Source organism: Cyprinus carpio, chromosome B12 (assembly GCF_018340385.1).
Source record: "Cyprinus carpio isolate SPL01 chromosome B12, ASM1834038v1, whole genome shotgun sequence".
NCBI classification, from domain to species: Eukaryota; Metazoa; Chordata; class Actinopteri; order Cypriniformes; family Cyprinidae; genus Cyprinus; species Cyprinus carpio.
The window spans coordinates 7,577,050-7,589,705 of record NC_056608.1 but is presented as its reverse complement, the minus strand read 5'-3'; the positions used below and the strand labels follow the sequence as shown (position 1 = coordinate 7,589,705).

The window sequence follows — 12,656 nt, the reverse complement described above, 5'->3', positions numbered from 1 at the left end:
TAAAATTAGTATTTAAAAACAACAGTGTTAAAAATATAGTAAGGTATTACGTACAACATAAACATGTTTAATCTGTTGTCATATATCTAATAACTAAAAAAATATTTAATCTATAAATTAATTGAGAGATCAAATGATATTATTAATAGTATCCATATTAAAATGATCATTTATATGTATTTAAAGTAGTGTTATTGCATTTTTAAAGATGATAATCCACTTCAGTTCAAATATAGTCAGATTCCCCATACATAGCCTACACTTTTTTAATTTAAATGTATCTGTAAGTCAAATGGAAGCAGACACACAGATAGATTTCCTCTGTGATGGGGCATAAAAGCTGATTGGTTGTTGGAGTGGTAATAACATTGATTCATGATGCACATGTGCCTCTACCTCCCTCCCCTTTCTGTCTCTCCCTTCCTCTCTCAGCCTCCTTCATTTCATCACTGTCCTTGGGTGTGTATAGCAGTGCCTGACATTCTGTTGCTGAGGAGGAGTATGTGTGTGTGTGTGTGTGAGAGAGAGTGCACACGCAGAGTAGCCCAATGACGTTGTAGATTTGTGCTCATCCAGGAACAGAAGTCCTCCAGCAGCATCCCGTGAGCAGGGCAGAGGAGCAGTATGTCAGCCCATCCCAGCAGCTAAGCTTTGCTGTGGGATACGCAACTACATAGAGGTGAGTCTGTTTATCCATCTTTCCTTTTTCATCCTCTCCTCCTTCCATCCATTTGTCTTAATGAAATATTCATGATTTACAGCCTCTGTTTGTCCTGATTGTCATCTGCAGCTCTTATAGCAGAGGTGAGCTAGGTTAATGCTTTCTATAAAGAATGTAAGTACTCCTTTTCACACATTTCTCTTGATCAGGCATTGTGTGTATTTGATACAAGGTTATGCATTTCTGCGTAGCCAAGGAAATGTTGATGAGCATGTACCATTTCTGTTGTTTTAGCCCTGCAGTGGAAGTAAGCTTGTATTTGCTGATATGTGCACACAGGTCAGATTCGTCCCCTCCCATCTCCATATTGATTTGTTTGCTATTGCCATTCCCTGCCTGTCAGCTACTTAGCAGCCCTACCCCCCTAATTCTTATAGATGGGATAATGTGTTTGGGGGGGGGGGTAGTTTTATGTCCATTAGCTTCATATCTCCATCACAGTGAGATGACTTCTGTAAGTGAGGCCCTTATAGTCATATAGACAGTGTCAGTGGCATAGACAGTCAGATTATAGTGATTTCTTAAACAAGTTAGTCGTTTGCTATAAAATTGTAGTCCTGTCTTGTGTTTATTTTGTATTTAGTGACTGTTTAGCCCCCCAAAAGGAGCAAAAGCTGTCACTGGGGCAGCATCATTTCACAAGGTAACTTTATGGTACTAATAGGTGCCTTTTAGGGGTAAATAAGGCATGAAATTGACAGCTTTTTTTATCTTTTTTTTCTGAGCGTGTAAAGAGGCCTTGGTTAATGGATCAGAGGCTTGAACTTAACCACAGGGGAGGTGAACCTTTTTCAACCACCTTTCCTAATCACAATTCCTCTCTACACACTATCCCATCACTGTAAAATTGCTGCGGTAAAAACCTGTTAATTGGTAAGTTATTTGGTTAAAAACTATAAAAGATCTAATTGGGCATTTTGTGTAATTTTATAGCAAAATACTACATATGAATAAAATTTTTGGAAGTGAAAAAGAAGAACTCATCTTATAATTTACAATGGGAAAAAAAGTAAATTTACAGATATCTGTGACAGCTCAAATTTGATTTCAATTCAATTGAAATAACTGTTTCTACTGATTTTCTTATCAGTTGTGTGCATTAGGGTTTTATATTACATTTTATTTTGTTAAATAAGGATTATTGCTTTATTTTAGTGTTGTTTATTGTTTGTTACCATGATGGTGTTTTGTATTTGTGTGCATGACACTGTGTGCACCTTCTATGTATTATTTACCTCAGCTTGTGGAAGACCTACTTGTGATTAGCTTTATTTTTATATCTTGTGCTTTTTAAAGGTGTTTTTTTTTTTACTGTAAATTTAATTTCAATCTGTTAAACTGAAAATGTTTTAGACAACCACAGCTGCCTTTTTAATACCATAAAATTCACAGTTTTTTTTCTTTAACAGTGAAAATATAGTGCAGATCAGCCAGATAGATAGATAGATAGATAGATAGATAGATAGATAGATAGATAGATAGATAGATAGATATGAATATTATGGTAAGGGCACTGACCGTTCTAAGGTGCTGGGCAGCAGATGGCACAGTGGCCTGTTGCCTGGACACTGTGTATGTGGCAGCCAAATCCAACCTGGCCAACTGGTCAGCGCCGTTTATGTGTGTGTGTGGGTGTGTCCCTACTAAAAGAGTTTATGTTTATGTGAATTTACCAGTTTACTACACATAAAATAAATAGTGCTTGGTTTCCCTATAATTCAACTACAATAATTCAGAAATTTTACAGTACAGTACGTTAAAAAAAGTTCTGAGCTTGGTCAATTATTTTCAGTTAATTTCATTTAGTGGTAGTTTGAGGAGCAGATTTTAGAATCAGCATTGCACACACTAAAAGAAAATTTTTTTGCACTTTTAAATTGATCAGTGACATCTGTGCATTCCCACTTGAAAAGCACAGACTAACACTGCTCTGTTTGTGGCCAAGAAATGTTTTCTTGTCCATATGCATTTAAATTGTAAAGTTTCACTCTTTCAGATTGAAGATGTCCTCCACTCCGCTGGCTGAGGCAGAAGAGGATGTGTTTGGTGAGTGACCTCTCCCGTCTGCCCATCCCCTCCCCCCTCCATTAATGTCCAGATCTTCATTTCCACACTCCCAATGCACTGAGCGCATTACAGGAGAGAGCAGCTACAGTCTGGCCTCTAAAAGCACCAGGGGCTACGATTCTCTCTGAGCATGTGCACTGGTTGGTTTTAGTGTCGTAAATATTTTATTTAACATTTTTGTGAATTTTTAGATGCCATCTATCATGGTTGAGGAATAATGGAAGATGTAATGGGCACATTCAAGAGTTTGGCTTCACAGGATTTTTGTACAGGCTTTGAAGGTGCAGCTTGCTGAGTCAGTGTCTACGTCACCACAGGCATTAGTGCTGAGATCTGAAAACAAGTTGGGAGAAGAAAGGTTGCTATGGAATAGAGTAGAACCTTGTGACAGGGTTTAAAATATACTATTTTTATAAACATGTTTCAACTCCCCATAAGCAGTCTACAACTGCTTATGGGGGAGATGCATAAGTGTTCACACACTTTTTCTGTGTAGTTGATTCCGGAAGTATTTTTTTCCATTTATTTGTCCTATAGGGATTTAAAAAAAGTATTTGTTAATTAAAGCGTTATAAGCCATGAACCAAGCCAACCAGCTATGAAGTGAATCACAACATTACATATTTTATTTGAAGCAAAACAATATTTGAAAATATGACAAAGATTGTGGGATAGTTCACCCAAAATTACATTTCTTTCATCATTTACTCACCCTCAAGTGGTTGAAACCAGTATTTTTTTTTTGTTTTGCTGAAAACAAAAGAAGATATTTTGAAGAATGCTGTAGTTACAACTATATGCTATAGTTTTATATATATTTAAATATAAAACTATTAATTTAGAGTTGTTGTTTACATTAAAGTTAAAGTATATATGTATACATATGAAAATAAGTTGTTCAAGTATATATATATATATATACATACAAATACAAAAAATTTAAAAATAATTAATGCTGTAAGTCTGTCCCTCACAGCCTGCTTTTTATCCATCTTAAATACAACATGGTGTCTAAACCATATATAAATACATACTATTACCTAAAGTGTACAAAGTAGTATTTTGTAAATGGTTTATATTAGTACCTTTTGAAAGGGCACCACCCCAGTGACAGCTTTTTTACAAATTTTTTCAAAGTGGTATACCTCAGTCCAATGCTCTCAGATGACCTTGACCATGTAATATTACTGCTTTTGACTTTTTATTGCCTTTACTTGCCACTTGCAATTAAAAATTCATTGTGATGAGGTCATGTGACAAACAGTGATGTCATGCGCCAACAAAGTTGTACTGACATAGTACTAACCAAATAAATAATTTGTGAAATGCATATATTATTTTTAAAAAGTACAATTCCGCTACATTATACAATACTACTTTTTTAAAAGAATCAAAATGTACTTATTTGATTCACAGAGCCATTTAAATCACAGCTAATTTTATACTTATGAATATAATCGTGTTGATTTTTGCAGTTTTTTTTTTCACAAACACAAAATTTTATAATATGAATACTTATATGAAATTCTTGTTCATGTAACTATACTTTTACAAACTGCCCAATGCCATTCTCTGACTTTAGTGTATTTGTTAGTGTGTGCTTGTGTACTTCACTGACCCTCACACACACCCCCAGGGTGTACATGAGGAATGGCCGCCCATCATTCATATAAGTAATCTAGGCTGTTGACAGCTTAATAGAGCTTCAGGCCTGCTTTACAGTGTCACTGCATTTTATGGATTTTAACATGAACACTAATGTGTGCATGAGTGTGTGTTGAGAGCAGTGCAGCAGTCTTTTATCATGATTTTCATCATACTTGTGGTGTGAGTTTGAGGCTTTTGTCTCCAAATGCTCAATTTCAAACAAACTCAGGGAGTAAACATACGTCTGTGTGTTTTATACCACATTAGATCTGACTGAGGCGGTTCCAGAGACTGAACGACTTGACAGCAGTCTACAGAAAGCCAAAGCACAACTGTCAATCAAAACCAGGAGGCATCGGCCCTCCCGAACCCGCCTGAGAGACAGTGTGAGCTCGATAGATGGAGATGACAGCATTGATAGAATGGTGTGTGTATGTTATAGATTTCATGCATCTGACTGAATGAGTAGTTCACCCAAAAATGACAATTTTGTCATGTGTAATATTATTTACTCACCCTCTTGTCATTCCAAACTCATATGCTGTTATAAGAGCCATCACCATACGCTTATTTTTTTTGGATTGAGCGACAATCCTGACTCACTTAATGCCGTATAGGTGACAAAAGAATTGAGATAAGCACTGTAATAAGCATTTATTTGATTAAAAACACAGTATAAATAAATAAATGTAATTTATTACTAACAAACTTTCAGTTTAGCAGATATAACTCCAGTCTCGACACATTTCTTATTTTCCCTATTGAAAACAGTATAAAACAATGATACATTTTTAGATGATTTTTAGATTTTAAAAAGTTCAAAATAATTAATTTATTGAAACCATTTTTGTAAAAGAAAAAAATATATAAAAAGTCTTTAATGTCACTTTTGATCTATTTAATGCATCTTTAATAAAAGTATTTGGCTCTTTATTGGAATTATTCATGCTGCTTTTTTGGTGGTAATTTGTGGAGTTTAACAGTCATGGTCAATAAAAAAGATTTGTGTGATTTTTATTTTTTATTTTTGTACTTGTGTGTGTGTGTGTGTGTGTGTGTGTGTGTTCCACAGAAGAAAAAAAAATAACAGCATATGTTTAATACAGAATTTTTAGGTAAACAATTCCTTTAAATGCAACCTCGAGATATAAACACTAGTGTTATTGCAGTATAACTGAGAAACTGCTATAGTTTTTACTATCATTCTTTATAGTTTATATTTTATGTTAACTTTTAGTAATTTTGTAGTAATTTTTGTTATTTGTGAAAGTTTTTTTTAACATGTCTATAGTTTTTATTATTTTAAGTTTTAGTTTTAGTTATTGTAGTACATCAAGGTAAACTAAATGAAAATTAGAAATGTTAGTTTGGCAACCAGCTGAAACACAATAAATGTATATTTTTTTCTAAATGAATAGTCATTGTGTGTGTCTGTGGTCTAGAGTTTTGGTGGCTCCGTGCAGACCTCCTCTTCTCCAATCCACCCTTCCTTTCGCTGCTCCTCCCCATCCTCTGACCTGCTCCTTTCCTCCCCTTCCTCACGGAGAGACCGAACATTCACCTTTGACCCCTACACTGTGGTTGGAGAAAGGGAGGCACAAGATGAAAGACGGAGCTACAGGCACCTTCTGAACACTTCCTCTCAAGAGGCTTTGCCCCTCACCCCATCTAAGTCTCCCTCCAGGCCCTGCGTCCATTCAGAGACATCTTCCCCTGCCCATCTTTGTCAGGCGGACCACCTCAAGTCACGTGAGGGCAGCCAACCCCTTCTACACTATGGAGAATACTCACAGAGCGAAGGTTTGAACTGCATACAAACATCTCATCTAATGAAATATCATTGATATCATAGACTTAGACAATAAATGTGAATTCTGATTCTGAAATGATTTTGATTATGTTTTCAGACGACAGTCATGACACAGGCCCTGATGAACCTGATAGTCCAACAGTGCTGCTGGACAAGAAAACCAGGAGACGCTTTCTTGATCTGGGGTTAGTATCCTACAAGTTTCGAGCTACAAAAAATCAACAATTAAATGTAATAAATCAATTTTTAAATATACATCATTTAAAAATGCACAAACTCTTTAACCACAAACTTTGTTTTTAAATTAAGATTTTAAATGTTAAACATGCAGGGACAACTATAATTATGCAATTTGTAGATATACTGTAGTTAAAAAAAAGTAATATATTTAAAATAGATTTATTCCACACTAAGTATTGTTCAAATCTGTCACTCAAGACTTACTGATATAAAAATCATAATTGAATCATAAACTGCATTTGGGTATATTTAATAAGTACGTAAACATGTAAATGTATAGTATACTTAGCATGAAAAAAATGCATTTGACGACTGTTAACACTGTCTTGTATATGAGAGCAATCATTCAGCTGTAGTAGTGGCCAGAATTGGGCTTTAAAGGTTATCTGCTTGTTTTTCTGTGGGCAGGGTCACTTTACGTCGCACATATGGAAAGGTCAGGAAAGACAGATCCAACAGACTTTCAGCAGGAAATCGGTATGTGTGTGAGTCTGTTCTGCATTTATTCAGCTAATGTCAGTAATCTAAGCACCAGTGTTTCCTTGCATACCTGTACAGATGTAGATGTATGTAATGTATTTTGTGTGTCTGTATCCAGGGATTCAGAGAAAACAGAGAACCGGTCCTCGCGTTCCTCTGGTCCACCATTTGTGCCTTTCTCCTGGTTCAGTGAAAGATTAAGAGGTTCTGGCTCCCCCAAGAACATCCAGTCCCCATCCAAACCTTTCAACCAGGTAACCTAACCTCAACTAGAGTCCATAAATTCTGTTATTGTTGTTTGAGGAACAATAAAGTTCTGCAGTGATGATGATTTTTATAGGCGAACCGGAAAGCAGAAAATTAACTCTGTGACCAACAAAAGTTGACTATTTTTATTATAACATTCACAAATGAACACAGCTTTTATGAATTCTGAAGCATAAATACAATTGCCAGAAGTAAAAAAGCTGAAACATTTGCTATAAGTGAACTTAACCATGATTTCATGACTCATCACCATTAAGCTTCTGACAACTCTTTGGTCTTTAAGAACTTTTTCCTTGAAAGTTTCCCTGAGAATTATAATAGTTTGCAAGAGCATGCTTCTAAACACAATGAGGCTGTAAAAGTGGACTAGTGAGTAGATGAGTTCACCTGTTCTCCAAAAACCTCCCATTTAGCCACTTGTTAGCAACTACTACATTTCAATTCAAGTGAAAACTTTAAACAAAATCACAAAGGGTTATTACTGATGTATTTTGTCATATAAAAAAGCTTGTGTTAACCAGACCTTATTTCAAGCATTTAACCAAAAAACATTCAAAACTAAAATTAATTTACAATAGGATGGTGGAACAAAAAGTGCTAAAATGCTAACTTGTTTCCAGGTTTTATGTCATCCCTTAAAATATTAGAAAGAAAGGTGGAAATTTATTTTCAGTCTGATATTAATAGTTTAAGGCAGCACATTTGAATGATTGAGGGTTTTGGCAGTTAAAATATTGGTCCGATAGCAAATTCACAGCCTCTGTGTGTACAGTACTTCTCATTTCGCAAAAAGGAGGTGTTTACATAGAACGTTTTAAAGGCACAGCTGCAAAAATGAGCCAGTTAATTGAGAGAGGGTGATGAAAAAATTGCAGTTGCAAATTACTATCACTGGTAGACCTCAGAAAAAAAGGAAAAATAAAAAATCACAGTTACAATGAGCCATTTAATGGATTGATAATAATAATGCACACTGCATTTTCTATACAAATTCTCTCACAGATTAAATTAATAGCCTCTTTGACAGAAATTAATTATTTATTTTACACAGCCAATTATGTCAAGTCAAGTCACCTTTATTTATATAGCGCTTTAAACAAAACAGATTGTGTCAAAGCAACTGAACAACATTAACTAGGAAAACAGTGTGTCAATAATGCAAAATGACAGTTAAAGGAAGTTCATCATTGAATTCAGTGATGTCATCATGCATCTCAGTTCAGTTTAAATAGTATCTGTGCAATCATTTGCAATCAAGTCAACGATAGCGCTGTAAATGAAGTGTCCCCAACTAAGCAAGCCAGAGGCGACAGCGGCAAGGAACCAAAACTCCATCATTGACAGAATGGAGAAAAAACCTTGGGAGAAACCAGGCTCAGTCGGGAGGGCAGTTCTCCTCTGGCCAGACGAAACCAGCAGTTCAATTCCAGGCTGCAGCAAAGTCAGATTGTGCAGAGGACTCAACTGGTTCCTGTGGTCTTGTCCCAGTGGTCATCTGAGACAAGGTCTTTACAGGGGATCTGGGGCTCATCTAGTTGTCCAGGTTTCCGCTGACATTCAGGGCTGTAGAGGTCCTTTCTAGGTGCTGACCCACCATCTGGGCTGGATACGTACTGAATCCGGTTGACTGCAGTGACCATCTGACCTAGATACAGACTGGATCTGGTGGCTACGGTGACCTCAGAATAAGAGAGAAACAGACTAATATTAGCGTAGATGGCATTCTTGTAGCAACAATGTAGCAAGTACATCGGGTGTTATGGGAAGTGTTCCCAGTTCCGGTTTACCTAATTAATGCAGCCTAAAAATCCTTTAACGGATTTGGATATTAGAAGCGTATTAGCGTATTAGTTTAGGTGCTAAATAGGAAAAGGTTCTGCCACCCGCAGTTGACTTTGATATTCTAGGTATTATCAAATTGGCAGAGTTTTGAGAACACAGCGAACATGGAGGACTATATTGTAACAAGAGCTTGTTCAAATACTGAAGTGCTAAACTAATCAGGGCTTTATAAGTAATAATAAGTGCAGTGTTGACAGAACCGGGCTTATATGGTTATACTTCCTGGTTCTAGTAAGAAATGCTGCTGCATTTTGGACCAGCTGGAGTTTGTTTATTAAGCGGGCAGAACAACCACCCAATAAAGCATTACAATAATCTAACCTTGAGGTCATAAACGCATGGATTAACATTTCTGGATTTGACATTGAGAGCATAGGCCGTAATTTAGATATATTTTTGAGATGGAAAAATGCAGTTTTACAAATGCTAGAAATGTGGCTTTCTAAGGAAAGATTGCTACCAAATAGCACACCTAGGTTCCTAACTGATGACAAAGAATTGACAGAGCAGCCATCAAGTCCTAGACAGCGTTCTAGGTTATTACATGCAGAGTTTTTAGGTCTTATAATTAACACCTCTGTTTTCTCAGAATTTAGCAGTAAGAAATGACTCATCATCCAGTTTTTTATATCAACTATGCATTCCGTTAGTTTTTCAAATTGGTATAAAACTAACGGAATGTATTCCGGAGTTATGAATTATGGAGTATTACAGCACTGTAATATCATTCCTCTTTCTTCAAGGGTTCCAGTACTGATGAGGACTTTGATTCTTCAGAGGGTTTACTGGAAGACTGCAGACCCTGCAAGACTGAGTCATCACAACCCTATCAGACCCTCCCCGAGCATTCAGATGGGGTGAGACAACAGAACTTTAACTCTATTGTAGAAATTACAATCCCTTAAATTTTCCGGAATCCCTGAAACTCATCTCTTTCGAAGCTACTTGACTTCATCATAAAAAATAAAAAAAACTCTTTTTCTCTTTATTTATTCCATCTCTTTCTAGCTTGTAATTATTTGAACAATGTCTAAAACTTGGTATTACAAGCACTTCCTGTGTCTGTTTGCCTCTTTAAGAAGAATCACTTTATGTATCCCCCAATTGTAAGTCGCTTTGGATAAAAGCGTCTGCAAAATGACTAAATGTAAATTACTCGTTCAAAGGCTGAATTTTTAGCAGCCATTACTCCAGTATTCAAAGTTTGGGCTCAGGTTTAAACAATTATAAATTTATTAATACCTTTATTCAGCAAGGACACATTACATTTGATCCAAAGTGACAGTAAAGACATTCATAATGTTACAAATTTCAAATAAAGAACTTTCTATTTATCAAAGAATCCTGAAAAAAAAAAATGTAGCACCGTTTCCACAAAAAAAGGGGGCAGCAAAAACTGCTTTCAACATTGATAATTATAAGAACCATTATTACTAATTGAGAACCAGTAATGATTAATAATATCTAAGCCCCAAATAGGCATATTAGAATGATTTCTGAAGGATCATGTGACACTGAAGACTGAAGTAATGATGCTGAACATTTAGCTTTGCAAACAAAGGAATAAATGGCATATTTTACCATTTTAAAATATATTATATTTTTAATCAAATAAATGCAGCCTTAATGAGCATTAAATACTTTTTTTTTTTTAAACATTAAAAAAATCTTTTTATATAAATACACCTAAGAGTGCAGCTATGTAATGCTAAATCCAAAAAGGGACAGAAAGGTTGCAGAACTGCTTGCAAGAATATCTTAATATACAGGTTGAACATTAATATAGATTTTTCATAAAGTGCCGTTTCAGTCCTCTCAGATCTGATCGATGGCACTGGCACACTGCTACACAGCATCTTTCAATGAGAAGGACAATCATATTATATTGAATTGAAACAGATTCACACTAGCTTAATCATATTAAAGGTGGTTTGTGCTGCATGTTCAGTTTGTGCTCAGTAAATCAATTGCTGTGCTGTTTTAATATGCTAAATTAAAGCATTTGGTACATTTGCCTGGTGGTTTGCTTTAGCGGTCATTCTTCAAACGTTTCACCTGTAACCAACAAATATATTTTGTTCCTTAAAAAAAGCTGACTCTCTAAACCATTCTGTGTCCTTTTTTTTTCCAGAATGACTGTGACAGCAGCCGTGGCACAGATTTCAGTTTTAAAAAGAAAATGCTTTCTGCTGCTGGTAAAGATAGGACAGAGCGACAGAATGGAGTTCACGGAAAACGGGACAGCGGGAAAAATGGACACAGTGATGATGGACAAAAATTACTGACCACTTGATGGCATTTCTGAAAGACTGAATACAATACGCTGCAGGTGCCATTATTAATGTCCAACATTGCGTTGGCTTTCACAATGTATTATTGATGGATATAGTAATAAAGATAACTTGCAAAATTTGTTCATTTACATATTTTATTCAAAAACTGATTCAGGAACTTGTGCAAGGTGTCTGAAGAGTTCAAGATCTGCTTGAATTGGATCATGAAGTAAAACTCGTTTCAGTGACAGACTTACACTCTACAAAATAAATGACAAATAAGCATAACTCATATTCATCAGAATATGTGGACATTCATACGCCACCTTTATCATTAGATCTGTCATTACAGATTAGTTTAGTGTTCTGGGATGAAGCCTATGTCACAAGGATGGCATATAACATTGTGTGGAGTGTTGTGGGACTGTAGGAAAAAAATCAATGTCCTGAATGTGATTTTACAGTTTTGGGCAGAACCATGAGCAACAGGAACTTATTTTGGGATGCTGCTTCTGAATCTACGGGCTGACATACTGTAGTCCCAACGAATGAGCCAGAATTAATCAGAAACATTTAGCGCGATCAGTGTACCCTAAAATGTATAATTTGTCCATCATCGATCTCCTGTACCTGAGACGATTCAGTTGAACTGGGGCCTGTTGCATAAACTGCTTAGACTAGACTTAAAGTTAGCCTTCTAATTTGTTTTCTTCAGGACTGGTCATAACAGTACAATTCAAAAATGACTAAATTCAGTTAGAAAAAAAAAAAGATTTAAATCAGAAAAGTGAGTCTGGTTTCTCTGGGTTAAATTCTTGGACAAGTTCTTAAAGGGATACTCCATCCCAAAATAAAATGTTTGTCATTAATCACTTACCCCCATGTCGTTCCAAACCCGTAAAAGCTCTGTTCGTCTTCGGAACACAATTTAAGATATTTTGGATAAAAACCTGGAGACTTGAGACTGTCCCATAGACTGCAAAAATAAATAACAGTGTCAAGGTCCATAAAAGGTATGAAAGTCGTCGTCAGAAAACAAAAATAATGACTTTATTCAATAATTCATTTTTTATTTCAAATCAAAGCTAAATACACATAGAAACACCACATCCTTGTGGTGCGGATGACACAGAATAGCATACACAGCATATGGTGATACAAAGAGACACAGAGGAGACCGTTGACAAAGGAATTATTGAATAAAGTCTTTATTTTTGTTTTCTTTGCTTACAAAAAGTGTTCCCGTCACTTCATATAACCCAGATTGCACGTCTGATGACAGACAGAGTATTCTAATGACGACTTTCAT

The 12,656-nt window shown here is 35.8% G+C and overlaps 1 protein-coding gene across 16 annotated transcripts; it reads left to right on the top strand.

Annotated features, from left to right (window-relative positions):
* Positions 1–372: 372 nt before the first annotated feature.
* samd14 (sterile alpha motif domain containing 14) lies at positions 373–11,485 on the top strand. 16 transcript variants are annotated; one of them, XM_042735168.1, is made up of 13 exons: positions 437–679; positions 762–804; positions 956–1,000; positions 1,305–1,364; positions 1,456–1,594; positions 2,718–2,767; positions 4,703–4,860; positions 5,878–6,235; positions 6,343–6,430; positions 6,894–6,962; positions 7,084–7,219; positions 9,818–9,931; positions 11,206–11,485. In XM_042735168.1, exons 6-13 carry the CDS (start codon positions 2,725–2,727, stop codon positions 11,365–11,367), a joined length of 1,128 nt encoding a protein of 375 aa, XP_042591102.1. In that variant the 5' UTR covers positions 437–679; positions 762–804; positions 956–1,000; positions 1,305–1,364; positions 1,456–1,594; positions 2,718–2,724; the 3' UTR covers positions 11,368–11,485. The 16 variants fall into 16 exon arrangements, with proteins under 16 accessions (XP_042591090.1, XP_042591091.1, XP_042591092.1 ...); XM_042735166.1 differs by having other exon boundaries at positions 1,447–1,594; XM_042735165.1 differs by lacking the exon at positions 956–1,000.
* The last annotated feature ends 1,171 nt before the right edge of the window (positions 11,486–12,656 follow it).

Coding starts and splice junctions, on each gene's coding strand:
- samd14 (XM_042735156.1), top strand. CDS start 897: ATGCATTTCTGCGTAGCCAAGGAAATGTTGATGAGCATGTACCATTTC. Junction 1,365..2,717: donor GGGCAGCATCATTTCACAAG/GTAACTTTATGG, acceptor TCACTCTTTCAG/ATTGAAGATGTCCTCCACTC. Junction 9,932..11,205: donor TCCCCGAGCATTCAGATGGG/GTGAGACAACAG, acceptor TTTTTTTTCCAG/AATGACTGTGACAGCAGCCG.